A 13,835-nucleotide genomic window follows, 5' to 3' on the forward strand; every position below is an offset into this window, starting at 1 on the left:
GAGCACAAAAAAAAAAAAAGGATCTTTTTCCCTTCTCCATAGATTTGCTCATTAATCCTCTCTGCCGTCACATTTTCCTGTCCTTGCTTCTGCCTCTCAAATGTCAGTATTTTCTCCCTTCTCTTTCACTCCTCCTTTGTCCTTTCCTAGCTTCTGAGCATCATTACTGTACTTAGCTATGAACAAACAGTAGTTGTTTCGAGTCGATCACGAACACCACCCTGCACGTATCCATGCCTCAACAGAGCCTTCCCCTGCAGGCCAGGTGGGTGGCAAAGTCATCCCCTTCTCATGATGGCCTCCTCAGTGCCTTGTGAGGACCTGTGCGTGACTGCTGTTCCAAGCACTCACATCATTTTTACTGGGAAATCTCAAATGGAAAACCACAGTAAAAGTTTACAAAAATCTGAATCTACAATCTCATTTCAGCTTTGGATTTTTTTTCCAGCTGTGTCTGTTGCCCCTCTCACATACATATGAAAACTTTACCTCTCTTCCCATCCACCCCTCTGGGGAAAGGAGGGAATGTAATAAGGCACCAACAAGGAGCAGGGAAGTGACAAAATAATTAGAGTGCAAGCGAAAAATATGTTCTTCCCTTCTTAGACTCCTTTCTTTTCTCGTGCCTCACCTGGAATACTGAGGAGAATAGCAAATGTGGTGGAATTGGAAAGTACCTCAACTTCTCAGATGAGAAACAAATAAAATGCAAATAAATAGCACTATTTGTTACTCCAAATTCAAAAATAAATATCAAAAAGCAAAAACTTTTCATTATAACCTCACCCCTCCTGTGTGACATATTCTGCTCCTGTAAGTGTTGGTTTGGGTCCAAATGAGTGCTCTTCTTACAAATGAACACCCGTGTTCCCCAGAACAAAGCCGTTCCCACAGGGTTCAAAACTGCCCTTCTTTCTCTCCACAGCTTAATGGCAGGAATCCTTGCAGGGATGCTTGCTAAACATGACACAGATACTTGTGTCCGGATGGGCCTGCTTGCTGCAAGCTTGTCTCTCCGTTCCTACGAGCCCATTTCCCCAGAAATCAGCACTTCCAGTGTCAGCCAGGAGCAAGTCAAGAGCAGGAGCTGGCCAGAGGTGAAGGTATGGAAGATGGACTAGAGGACCATGGCTTTCTCATCTATCACCTCCTTGCACTCCCAGCATTGCTATTTCCAGGAACTGGCCAGTGTTTTGAGCTTTGAGCTCAAAAGCTGGCTGCTGACCAGAGGACTTAGACTTTCAGTGCATACTACCCTTTGGGAGGTGAAATGTCAGTGGAGTGCATTTGGTGACAACTTGTCTTGCACTGTTCTCATTTCTGTTTGTCTGTTATTGTTTCCTCTCCTTTTGTTTGTTTGTTTGTTTTTATTTGGTGGGTTACGGCAACCACAGCTTGGTTCTTCTGTCTACTGCCTGTTGATAGTATATCTCACCCCCCTGCCTAATGGGAACACTCATCTGTTTTATTCCTGAATAAACCCTCAGGGAAGGAGGCCCCAACCCAGGGAACTTCTTCTTTGTAAAGAAAAGCTGGTTTCTGGTCTTTCAGAGCTCCTGCTTCCTTGAACCTCCAAGTCCTTCTAGATTTTCTGTTGATGGAATTTTCCCTTCCTCCACCTTGTGTCACTGTTGTCCATTATCACAGTAGCTCCTCTATCATCAACTCCTAGATCTTCAGGACCATGTCTCTTCAGGTTGGCCCAGCAGCAATATCAACTCTTGCTGCTTACTCCTGGTTTCTATCCAGGAGGTCCCACAGACCACAACCTGTGGCAAGGTGCAGCTGGCAGGAACATAACACTGTAGGACAGCCTCATCGGTCTTCCCAAGCCAGCACTTTCTTGCTCTGAAGTCCAATGGCCCTGGAGAAAGCAGGCAAGGCTAATCAAAGAGAGGTAACCAGGGGCCAGCTGGCAGCCTTTAAAAGATGATTGCCCCTTGTTCCACACGCCTTCCTCTGAACTTGGGGCTTCCTTCCTCCTCAGCCCAGAGTGTTGAATCTGAAGCAAAAGAGAGCAAGCCCCTCTCCCCACGCCTCCATTACTGACCACTTGGCAAACCACTGGGTACTTGACAGAGAAAACTTCCCACACGTGGCTGGCTGGAGAGGAGCACTGACAGGCATGCGATCCTAACAGAGCACTGCGTGCTGGGACCAAAACATTCAGTCACACCTTCCCTTCAGAACAAGAAGTCTCCTGGTACCATCACAGAAGCTCAAGCTAAGGATATTGTTTCCAGGGAGGAGGGGAGGCACAGCCCTTGTTTACAGGCGGGCATGCAAGCAGCGTAGCTCAAATGACTCTGCCAAGTTCATGAGCCCATCACAGAGATGGGAACAGAGCAGAGCTTCCTTGACCCTGTCCAGGCTAGAGCTGCATAGTTATCCCTCTGCCTTTAACCCCCTCCAGCATCTTTATTAGCAAGGACATCTTCACTTAGATCAATTTTATACAAATTAAGTCTGGTCCACAGCCTTTTGAAAATTAGCTAGTGTAACCAGCTTGGCTATGGAAACCAGCTTCTTGCTCTTCTGTTGTGTAGCTTATCTCCCAGAGATACCTCTTCTAGATATCTTCCAGACCCCGAGCGACTAAACGTGAGCATGGGAAGGCACCAGCTCTGCCTGTGTTTTTTTGGCGTTATGCAGGACCATCAGTGGCTGACAGGGGAATAACAGGGGATGGCAGTGGGTGAGTGGCAGGAGACGTCTGTGTGGGTCTCACGGGGATGCTTGCTGGCTCAAGGCTGCTGAGCCATTCCCACATCAGAGGTAAGAAGGCCAGTGACCACGTGAACTCATCCCTGGTCCACGGGGGAACACCCACTGGGCAATTACAAATGCCAAAATTATGTCTGGAGGAGAGCAGGACAGAGAGGGTCCAGCATGGGCTTCAGGTACAGCATCTGTGAAACAGCCTCCCTCTCCCTTACAGCCTTACACCAGCTGCGGTGTCCAAGTTCATCATCACAACAGCCATGCATGAAAATACCTGTGTTTTGCTAGTACACCTTTGCTGTCTATATAGAAAATAGTAGCAGCAGATATGTAGAAATCAGGTCTCTGGTCTCCTGCCTTCCTTTTGCTCACAGCCAGGTGGGTGGGCTGGCAACTCACCACACCCTCCAGAGTCCTTCCTCCCACCAGAAGGATGCAGCACAGCAGGCAGGACCACAGACACTTTTCACACTGGATATCTGGCCTCAGAGCACCTGGAGGTGGTGGAGGCTGCAGTGGTGCGACTGCTGCCCATCCTGCCCAGCGCTTTAATTCAGAGCTATCCACTGGCTGGAAACCATAACCGCATCCTACCCCAATGCTGTGTCTAAAGCCAGTGTTGTCAGCCCTTCCTTAGCAAGCACACAGAACAATTTTGATCGAAAAGCATCTCTCACCCAGCTCCATGCATGGGCAGACGTTGCCCTTTGGTGGATGAGGAGACAGGACTCAGCGGAAAAAGACTCTGGAGGTGACCCTCCCCGCTAGTAAGTGGGGTTGAGGGGAAAGGGATAGTCCTGGTGCTCAGGACTGTGACTACAGCCTTTCGGCCAAGAGGGTGCTGACGAGGAGGTCGTCATGTGGTGGAGGGTCCCATCCCTTCTCTATTCAAGAGAGATGCCAAGTACAGACAAGTATTTGGGAGCAAGGGCATCTCCTGTGGAAGCAAAGAGGAGAGGTCACCTCTCCTCTCTCGCAGCATGCGATGTGCACAGAACGCAACTGCAGGTGCTAACAGTTTGGTGAACACCAAAACTCATTAAAACTAATTTCCAGCAGAGTTGGGTCTTGGTGCTGGCTGGTTTTTGAACCTGATTGATAGTAAGCCTGGAGCACAGACTCACCCTCCGCTTCACACAGAGGCCACCCATCGGTGAGGACCCTTGCCTGAGGAGCAGGTCACTGGTATCGGACATAGCACAAAAGCCAACCAAGGCTTGGTCAGGGCAGCTCTGACACAACTCTCCCAGGTGGGCTCTACTGTTTTATAAGAAGTGAGCTCCCACTGCAATGGATGGAGGCATTAATTGGGTATCTTCCCTCTACCCAGACCACTTTCACCAGGCTTGTAGCAATTCCTGACCTCTGAGCCTGCTGCCTTTCCATCAGATTTGGCTAAAACTGGGTGAAGAGCTGAGAAGGCACAAGGGGTGGGCTGGAGAATTGATAAAGCTGTATCATCACATCAGCGCTACCTCCTTAGGCAACCAAAGTGAAAATATAACGGCCGCCTTTTCAGAGACTGAAGGGACTCGTTTTGATATTATACATCCCCTCTTCCACGCACAAACATTTACCAGCAGCCCCCCCCACCTTTACTAAGACCTTGCTTGCAAGTGGGGTTTAGCTAAAAGACTCCGTGCCCGCAAGTGGGAAATGCCACGCACCCGCACGCGGGCACGCACGTACCCATCACCCAGCGGGGTCGGGGTGGCTGTGGCAGGAGGGTGCTGGGGCATTTGGGAGCGCAAGGGAGGGGGATGGGGGCCCACGCAAGCAGCCGGGTTTGCTCACAAGCGGGGAGGTGGGACACGGCAGGGGCGGGGGAAAAGGGCTGTGCCCCCAGGGTAGGTCCCCTGCGCTATAAAAATGACTTCACCTGGATCCAGCGGTGGGGAGGAGAGGCAGCTTCCACCTCTGCTCCTGCCTCCGACAGCCTTGTCTGGGCAGGAGGACTCTGAGCAAAGCCAGACCCTGAGGATGAAGGTCCAGGCGCTGACGGTCACTGCGCTCCTGGTGCTGCTCTGCTCAGCCCTGGTACCCTCTGAGGCACTGGGGGGCTGGGCGGGTGCCCCGGAGAGGCAGCCAGGAGCTGGGGGCCCTGGAAAAGACTCTTGGCCACCTGAAGATGGAGCGGATGACCTGCCTGGGCAGGGCTCGGAGGGGAGCAGCCTCCTGGCCAGTGCATGGGAGGTGATGGGAGAGGCCCCCCCCGGCTCTGGGTCCCCCAGCAAGGCCATGGCCAAGATCCCACGGGCCAGTGGTAAGCAGGACCCCCCCGGCAAGCCCCGGAGGCTCCCACCGCAGCCCTCCCGCAGCAGAAGCCCAGGGCTGAGCCATCACCTGAAGGGCCACGGGAAGTTCAACGGGGACACGGTAAGCACAACCCGCCCTTGGCGAGCGAGGATGAGGGTTTGCACGGGGGGTTTGCAGGGGGACCGGGAGTGAGGGAAGGTGCCAGCCCCCGCTCCAGACCCCGGGGTCGGGCAGCTCGGTGAGCCCCTTCTGCTGACCCGTCTGCTGGGCATGGAGGGGCCGCGTGTAATGGCATTATGAGCACCTGATGAAGAGGATGGGGCCAAAGAAACAGGTCCTTCCCTCCGCTTCCCAGCTCTGTGCGTACCTCCAGGGTGGGCATGGTGTCGCTGGCCCCTGACACTTGTTGTAACAGGGAGCCAGCAGTGGCTCTGGCAGGTCTGTGCAGTGCAGAGACACCAAAATCAGGCAGGACAGCCCCAAAACGCACCACCACACCGCAATGCAGGGAAAGGAGAGCATCCTCCCGGCACAGCCCTGTGCCTGGAGCTCCCAGCAGTTTTACCACCCAAGCGCTTGCAGTTGTTTGGCTATACAGCCATGGCAGGCAGCCAAGGCTGGGGTTTCGGAGAGCAGGACTGGAGTGGCACCTCCCCTCCAGGCAGAGGGTTGCTGCACCCACACCGTGACCCACGGCTGCTACTGTCTGCCCTCACACCGGTGGTATCTGCCTGAGCAGCTCAGCCAGCTCTCCAGCTTCAAAACCGAGTCCCCCGTGCACACCTGAGCCCCAGCACCCCTGCGCAGAGCCTCGCTGCCTGGCAGTACCTGCGGACATAAAAATCAGGCAGGATTGAGGGCAGCAGGAGCAGGTGCCGAGCGTGCCATGACCCTGCAAACATTGAGTAGAAAAGCCGCTTTCGGGCCATTCTTCATGAGCCAAGTGTGAAAGAGCCGGCCACATCACGGCCTCATGGCACTGTTTGGCTTGTGGTGCAGACAAGGGAGGCAGGCAGTGACAACCCTAAAACCCCATGGGGTACCTGGCGAGGCTTAGAGCAGAACCGATGGCCATGCACGCAGGTGGTGAGCTGGTCAGGAGGTGAGCACAGGTCTGGCTGCACATGTCCCCATGTACTGGCCCCAGCTGTCCCTGAAATTGCTTCCTTGGGCCCCCACTTCTCCAGCTCCTTGCATGAAGCTGCTGCTCTATAGCCTGGTGAGCAGCTTGTCCTGCTACTGCAGGTTTTACTGCATTATTTTACCATTTTAAATGGAAACCAAACATCCAGCAGCAAACACTCAACCCATTATATCATATAATCTTCTGCAACTTGGCTTTACTTTCTAATGAGAACCCTTCCAGCCTGCCCATCTGGGGGAGTTGAAGACGCTCTTTTGAGCTCATCTCCCCACCAGGCATCGCCCCACTGTCAGCTTGAGCGTGCCGGAGCCGACAGCCCCTGGCAAGCATGGCCCTGGGGCTGAGCAGTTCACATCACCCCAAAACGACTGACTGACTGGCTGTGGGGAAGGCACACCCCAAAAGGAAACCTTCTGACTTTATGAGAGGCTGCTCTCAGGCAACCCAAGCCTGTGCAGAAAGTATCTCTTTGAGACTGTGTGTGGCACAGGCTCTTTGGGGCTGGGGCTCTCAGCAGTGTGAGCACAGAGCGATGACACGGCTCTGACTGGGAGGGGGTCCCGGGCCAGCAGCCGAGCAAGGCTGGACACCGGCACAGCAGCCACCGCTCTCCCTCCCTCCGCAGCACTCCTGCCACAGCATCCATTCCCGGCCCTGCCAGAAGCCCTCTGACTGCGGTGGCTGCCTGGGGCTCTACACCTGCAAGCTGCCCGCTGGCATCTGCGACCTGAAAGCCGTCTCCAGGCAGAGAGGTAGGTTGGAAGCCCCTCAGCTGCTGGCACCAGGGACGCCCCCCCACAGCCACCCGCAAGCACAGCCCTTCAGCTACACCCCTCCAAATTCAAATCAGACCTACCCTGTGCAGGGCAGGGTCTCGTCTCTTGACTGCACAGGGTTCTTGTCTGTCCTGCCAGCACTGGCCACCATCAGTGACAAATGAACAACTGCATGGTTAATGGGACATGTCCATAAGTTTCTGCAAGAGCTGGATTTGCCCAGTGCCCTGAACTCTTGCAGGACGACAACAGCCCGTGCGGGGAAGCCAAGGAGGGGTACGGGGCTCAGGGTTTAGCCAGTGGCTTGGGAGTCAGCAAGCGCAGCAATCCTGGGCATCACAGGCCCTGCAGAGCTGCTTACATCGGCGTGTGCGAGCTGCTTAAGCAGGGACCGGCAGGGAGCAGAGATCGCGGCTTTTACCATTTAACTTCACAGAGTTCTCCAGTCCCAGTTCTCCAGTACCCTTTGGTAAATCTGTACTGCCCCAGACTGGCCTCTTGCCTTAGCACATTTGTCTACACCCTCAAACGCAGAGTCATGGAAGAGCAACTCATCCAGGGCTCCTAAACACACAGACACCAACTCTCAAAACCCCTGGTTGTGAGATGTACAGTAGGCAAGTATAACGCTTTGGGTATGTATAGCATACATAACGTGTGTGTATATATATATAGCATATGGGGCATACCCAGCATATGTGCTCTGTTCATAGTCTTCTCTGGCCATCTGCTGTCAGCAGCCTCTGTGGGAGGGCACATGGACCTATGCTCAGACCCAGCACAGCTGGTCTTACAGCTTTTCTTTGCAGGTGGGTTCCTCCAAAGCATCCAGAGCCCCGAGGGACACAGGCTCCAGCTCAGCCCAGAGCAACAGGGCTCGATATAAAGCTGGAGAGGCTGACCTGCAGCTGGAGATCAACACTCTCTGTCAGAGTTTCATTTTAAATCCTTCATGACACAGCTGTAAACGTTTCTTTCACTGCACTTCTCATGCTGCTGCTTTTTAACGCCCCCCTTGGATTTTGTACACTATGTAGGCTTGAATCCCACTTTCTTGAGAGCTGCCATTGAAAGCACTGAGTGGCCACAGAGCCCCGTGCTGGCAGAGCCCCCTCAGAGCCCCCAAATGAGACAAACGGGGCTATTTCACAACTCTTTTTAATTCGAGGTATTAGGATATTGAAGTAGAAGCTGCTCACACCCAAGCTCAAACTGAGCTAAGGAGACTGTGAGCATTGGGCATCCCAGGAAACCCTCCCAGCTCCTTACCACAGCTGCTGCCGAGGAAGGTGAAGTCCGATGCTGCTGAACACGTCACTTGAGAAGGGGAACACGGAGGCCCAAGGAACAGGCTTGTCAGCGGGGGACCACGTAGGACACCTGCTTCTGGAGGTCTGAGCTGAGCCACAAGATCAGCTTCGTTTAGCACCCCACAAAGCTTTGCAGGCAGCTTGACTGCCTTTGCATGTGTGGGTGCATCCCAGCTTTGCAAAACCTCATTTTGCTACCATTAAAAAGAAAAACACCTTTAAAAAAGAGAACCAAAACACAGTATTTGATTCACCTTGAACTCCACTGCAGTTTCCTCTGGTGGGCCACCACTGCCTCCTGTGACAAATTAGGCTTTAAGTAGTGCCAATTTTGCTCAGCACACCCGAGGGGCAGCCCCCCACACCCTCACCTGGTCACCCCTGCGGGAGCCTGACCCTGGGGAGGAGAGGGGGGATAAATGCTGCTGGCTTCTCTGACCTCCTCTATCACTGCTTCAACTGCCCCTGCACACGCATTGGGCAGTGCAGAGCTGCAGGTGCTGCCTACCTGCCCCCTGCCCGGTGTGGCACTACTGCTGTCCGGCATTTATGGTACTCACCACAGAACCAGAGAGGTTGAGGTGGGAAGGGACCTCTGGAGGTCATCTGGGACAAAGCTCTGCTGAAGCAGGGCCACCTAGAGCCATCTGCCCACCTTATCTGGTCCCCAGATAGTGGCCATGTCACAGGCATAACAAGCCCCAGTGCACTGGGATCCAGCGAAGCACCATCTCCACCTCTCCACCCAGCCAGCTGCTCGCTCCTGCCACCACCCGTCACAACCCATTCCCCCTGTCCTTAAACACAGCACAGGAAGATGCTGCCACTGTAGGAAACTTTGGAAACGCGGGTTTCAAAAGATACACAGAGCAGCACTGGACCCACAGCTCCCACTCCGTTACCAAGTGGAGGTGAGCTCCTCGGAACCCCACTGCTGGTCAACAAGGCCCTCTCGCCTGGGAAAGCCCACTGACCACGGGGGCACCCCGATCACTTTCAAAACCTCTGGCAGCCCTGTGTAGCCCAAAGTAGCACAGCTGCCCACAGCAAAGGTACCCGCACACAGCTCTCACCCTGCAACCCCCCAATAGCTGGGGAAGAGTTTTCCCTTCAGGCCATAGCAGTGCTACCCTCTGGCTTCCTCTCTGAACAGCAGGGGAGACCCAAGGATGCTCCAGCTGCTCTTGACTCTGCCCTCACAAGCAGTGCAAGGGAAACAGCATTTGCACCAGCTGGAAAAGAGCCCTCACCCCCCCGCTCAACCTCCACACGTCTCCCTTGACACCTCCCCACCTCTCCTCCCCACCGAAACAGACAGAGAGGCGAGCAGGAGGTCCTACCTCTTCCTCAATGGGGAGCACAGAAGGCAGCAGCAGGCACTCTCCCCTTGTCTGCTTCCTACTGTGCTCCCTGGCAGCAACACCTGAGATGGGAAAGGAGAGCCCGTCTGACCTTCGGGAAGCAGGTGAGCTCCACTTTGGGCTCCCCCTGCAAACAGCCAGGCAAGGGAATGAGGCCACCCGGGCTGTAAGGCTCACAGGGAAGCCACGGGCTTGGCCAAGCCAAGGGCTCAGCTGCTAGATGTCCCCTCCAGCTCACGCTCTGTGCCAGGTGGGCCAGTGGGCAGGCACAGTTTGTCCCCCTCCCCAAAACACCAAGGATCCACACGTCTTTTACACCACTCGCTTTTAATTACACTGCATAAGGAAAGGCCTCTCCTCGTGCCAGGACCCCCTGGCACAGCCACCCGGGGAGCTGGCTGGCCCATCAAGTCCTCAGTAGGTTTAGTGGTTCCCCCTCACCCTTCTCACTTGCTTGGAAGCTCCTCCTGGTCAGTCCACTTCATCCCTGCAGCCCTCAGTGTCCTCGCTTTGCAGAGACCTATTTCCATACATCTCTCTTCCTCCCCTCCTCCATGCCTGAGCTTTGCCTGCTCAGTCCTGTGGGAGTCCCGCTTTGGCCTCCTGCAGCACCAGGCAGAGAGGAGGCAGGGCAAAAGTCATTGGTTAATAATTGTTCTAACCCCAATATAAATAGAAAAATACAACAAAACAAAGAATTGACTAGCTAAGAGATCCAATCTGCTGGGATGCCTGCAACGTGCTAGTGCAGAGTTCAGAGAGTGCTTGGTCCAGTGCATGGTACTGTAGATATCCAGAAACCTGTCCCGGCAGCCCCGCAGCCATCAAATCTTCCTCCGGCACCACACGTCTGTGTAAGCACGTCCTGGCCGTGGTCAGCTTGCCCAAGGCTGTTGGCTCCTGGGATCAGGCTGAATGGGAACGGTTGATAATAGTCCAATTTATTGCTGCTAAATGGTAAAGCCATTCTCTTCTGTGGAATGAGGATGTACTTCGCTCTTACTTTTTGTGGAGGAATTTCATTTTGCTACCTGGAGAGACGGAGAAAGGAAAGTGGACTCCCCAAAGTGACAGGGAAAACAAGTGCCATTCCTCACCACCCCTGGCCGAGCAAGCCTATGCAAAGAATCGCCCCTGCTGCCAGCCCTGGGGCCTTATTCACTGCCAACTGCCCTGCAAAGCTGGAAGCAGGTGCCTGCAGAGCAGGCCATAGCTCTGCCCACCCCCGGGAGCAGCACTGCAGGCTGGGACTCTGCAAGCACCCAGGGACACCCTCCAGAGCCCATTTGCCCAGCGGTCCTGGGAGGTGAACGTATTACTAAGCTCGCCTGCCAGAGCGTGTGTGGGTAAGAGGCAGGGCACACCACCCCTACAGACACTACTGCTCTTAAATGGCCGAGAAAAGACAAGAGGGCCAGGGATGTGACCTGAACAGAAGATCAAACTCTCTTAGCCATGGTGTCCAGTGACTTATCAAGGACTTCTCAGTCTGGAGCTCTCGTCTAGCTCCCCTTACAGTGGAAAATGGATTCAACCTTAGGATACTCCTGGGCAGTTCCCACCACTGATCCCTAAGGGCAAACCTGAAGGCAATGGAGACTCTCGTCACTCTCCCCGTCAGGACCTGCATCCACCACCCCCAAGTCACTGGTTGCTCCATTGCCTCCTCAGACCTGCCCGTCTCCTTTGGAAGACACAGACATAGCTCATGGCCCAATCTCTGGCTCTCCACCTGCCTCCAGACAAGTGGCAGATCAGAGGGCAGAGCCAACAGCGTGCCAGAGCAGGGATATACGGCCAGGCACCCATCACTCAAGGCTCAGGGCACTGCTCTGCAGGAAGCCACACACAGTCACTAGCAGAGCCCTGCCACCCTTCGGCAGCTTCTCTGATGCCAAACCTGAAGACAACGAGAAGCCTGAGCCTCCTGAGAAGCCAAGAATTTTGCTGCTTCCTTACCTAGGCCTTTCAGGAACCTATTGACTCCACTCTGCTCCCCACTGGGAAGTGTTTCCAGGTACTCCTGAGCCCGTACCTCAAACAGACCTGCAGAAAGAAAGAAGTCAACAACTTCTATTTTGCTTCCCTGTAAATAAAAGTAAGAACGCCCATCTGAAAGCATACTGTCCCAGCTTACCAATAAACTATTGCACATGAGAGGGAACAACTCGCCCCACCTCCTCCACCCGCTGAGCCCGAATGTGGGACTGGAGCTTTGGTCCTCCTCCTCTCTCCCCACAGCAAGGCTGACTGAGCTTTTGTACCTCGCACAGGGAGAGACAAAACCTCCGTTCATACTGCTACGAATACGGCTAAGTCCAGAAAGTGAGACCATCTGGGGAATCGTCACGCGGGATTTACCACACTGCAAAACCTCTTTTACTCAACCACCTATTCAAGTGTCCACTGCTCATTAGTGCTGGGGAGGAAAATGCTAAGCCAGGACCGAGCAGCAGCAGGGATGAGAAACTTCAGCTGCCAGTAGAGCCCTTGGGACTGTGGGATAACAGGAGCGAAACAACAGAAGCAGCTTTGGGAAGGACATGAGCATCCATATTTTCTACTAACCAAAACAGCCATAACCAATCCAGCCAGTTCTTCCTCTAGACACAGGAAGGGGACGTGAGGGACTGCAAGAATAAACGTCATTCCAGCAGTGTACCCCTTCTGTGATGGTCCTGATGGGAATTCAACATGGAACAGAAGAGGCACACACATGGAGGATACTACTTATGTCCCTTACTGCAGCGGTGAAGGGTGCCTGTAACCCCAACCTCAACAAGAAACTACCAGATCACGCACAAAAAGCCCCTGTTCTCCAGCAGCCAGTGCCCATGCACTGTGCAAACTGTCTCACCACGCTCCTGTGAGGCGACGCTCCCCTTTGGCATGATAAGGAAACAGAGGCCAAAAATCCCCAAGAGACTTCTTGAAGGCCATGCAGGGGTGTCAGAACAAACCACCAGCCTGTGCTAGCGCCTCCCTACCACCTCCCTCCCGGTGTCCTTGCACAGACATTGCAGCCTCCAGCCATGGTGCTGGGGATGGAGCTGGCAGCTGGTGAGCATCTCCCAGCTCTCGCAGGAGCAACTGCAGTTTCCACAACAGCAGAGCCCACGCAGAGCCCCTCACCTCTGACCCCCTGCTTCCGCAGCTCCCGCTCCTGAATGAAGCCCCCGAACATCTGTGTCTCCATGAAGACCTCCAGGAAGCGTCGGAGACTCTTGGAGGAGACGGACTTGCGGAAAGCCTCACGCTGCAGGGTCCGCTCCTCTCGCTCGGTTGGGGTCAGGAAGAGGGAATAGTGGCCCACGATCTCCACAAAGAAACGGACAAAGGCCTCGGACACCACCTCGTTCAAAGGGCTGGTCTCTAAGGAGAAAACAAAGAGGCAGTGGTAAGGACTGTGCTGTAAGGACATGCTAGGAAACATCCTGGGTACAAACTCCCTGGCTTTTTTCAGATCCAGCCTGACCAGAAAAAGCTGCTCAAGAGAGACAGCATCCTAGGAAGTGCTTACGATGGAAGAGGACTAGGCTGCTACTACTTTGAAAGCCACCAAGCTCTGTCTTGGCTCCCCTGCAAGCAGGAGATGCCCATGCTGTCTCCCAGAGAGCTGTCTCAGCCCAGTCGCCTGTGAGCCACATGGCCACCTCCGAGACTGCAGCTCTGTGGGTGGACTGTCCCCCGGAGGAGCCTGCATCACTCACACAGTCAGCAGCAGAGAGAGGCCTGTGGGAACACAACCTCCCCCTCCAAAAAGGAGTCCAGGTGTTCCCTGGAGCTGTAAGGGAAGGACGGACAGAGGTGGGAAGGGGTAAGTACTGTTTCTCTTCACACACAGAGAATTGTCCCTGGTGCAATGGAATGTTTAATACAGCTTCAACCAATATCCTGACCTACCTCCAATTTCCGTGGTGTTAAATTCAATACAAGCCTAGTTCTCCCCTAAGAAGTGACAGGAGAAAAAGGGGCAGAAAAGATGTGGTTTTAAGCTGAAAGGCACCATGCTTTACCCTGCTTGCCATTGACAGGCCCCTCCTCCTTGTCGCTCGCCAGCTCATTCCTCTGCTCCAAAATGTGTTCTAGGGCGGCCTGCAGCTTGCGGGGCAGGATGGAGTCCTCATCTTCCATCTGTAAGACAGAGCCACCTTCTCAGGGCCTGGGGCCGGGACACAGCTGGCCCCTGCCCTTCTCCTCACCAGCTCCTATCCTGTCCCCAGCACGGCAGGGGGAGCACTAAAAATGAACTGTGAGGAGAGGAAGA

General features: G+C 54.3%; 2 protein-coding genes across 4 annotated transcripts in view; one reads left to right on the top strand and one right to left on the bottom strand.

Annotated features, from left to right (window-relative positions):
* LOC104324611 (uncharacterized) overlaps positions 1-3,768 on the top strand; it is a 29,487-nt gene extending 25,719 nt beyond the window's left edge. Inside the window, 1 exon segment of the mRNA XM_009928874.2 lies at positions 926-3,768. Within this exon segment, the coding sequence (XP_009927176.2) occupies positions 926-1,121 (196 nt within the window). The 3' untranslated portion in view covers positions 1,122-3,768.
* A 6,108-nt stretch (positions 3,769-9,876) lies between these two features.
* DENND2A (DENN domain containing 2A) overlaps positions 9,877-13,835 on the bottom strand; it is a 61,746-nt gene continuing 57,787 nt past the window's right edge. For all 3 annotated transcript variants that reach the window (XM_069807532.1, XM_069807530.1, XM_069807531.1), the window contains exons 17-20: positions 13,585-13,702; positions 12,701-12,940; positions 11,528-11,614; positions 9,877-10,599 (exon numbers count right to left, since the gene is read on the bottom strand). In XM_069807532.1, the coding sequence (XP_069663633.1) occupies positions 10,568-10,599; positions 11,528-11,614; positions 12,701-12,940; positions 13,585-13,702 (477 nt within the window). In that variant the 3' untranslated portion in view covers positions 9,877-10,567. The remainder of the gene's footprint in view (positions 10,600-11,527; positions 11,615-12,700; positions 12,941-13,584; positions 13,703-13,835) is intronic.

This window comes from Haliaeetus albicilla, chromosome 19 (genome assembly GCF_947461875.1).
Source record: "Haliaeetus albicilla chromosome 19, bHalAlb1.1, whole genome shotgun sequence".
In the NCBI taxonomy this organism is placed as follows: domain Eukaryota; kingdom Metazoa; phylum Chordata; class Aves; order Accipitriformes; family Accipitridae; genus Haliaeetus; species Haliaeetus albicilla.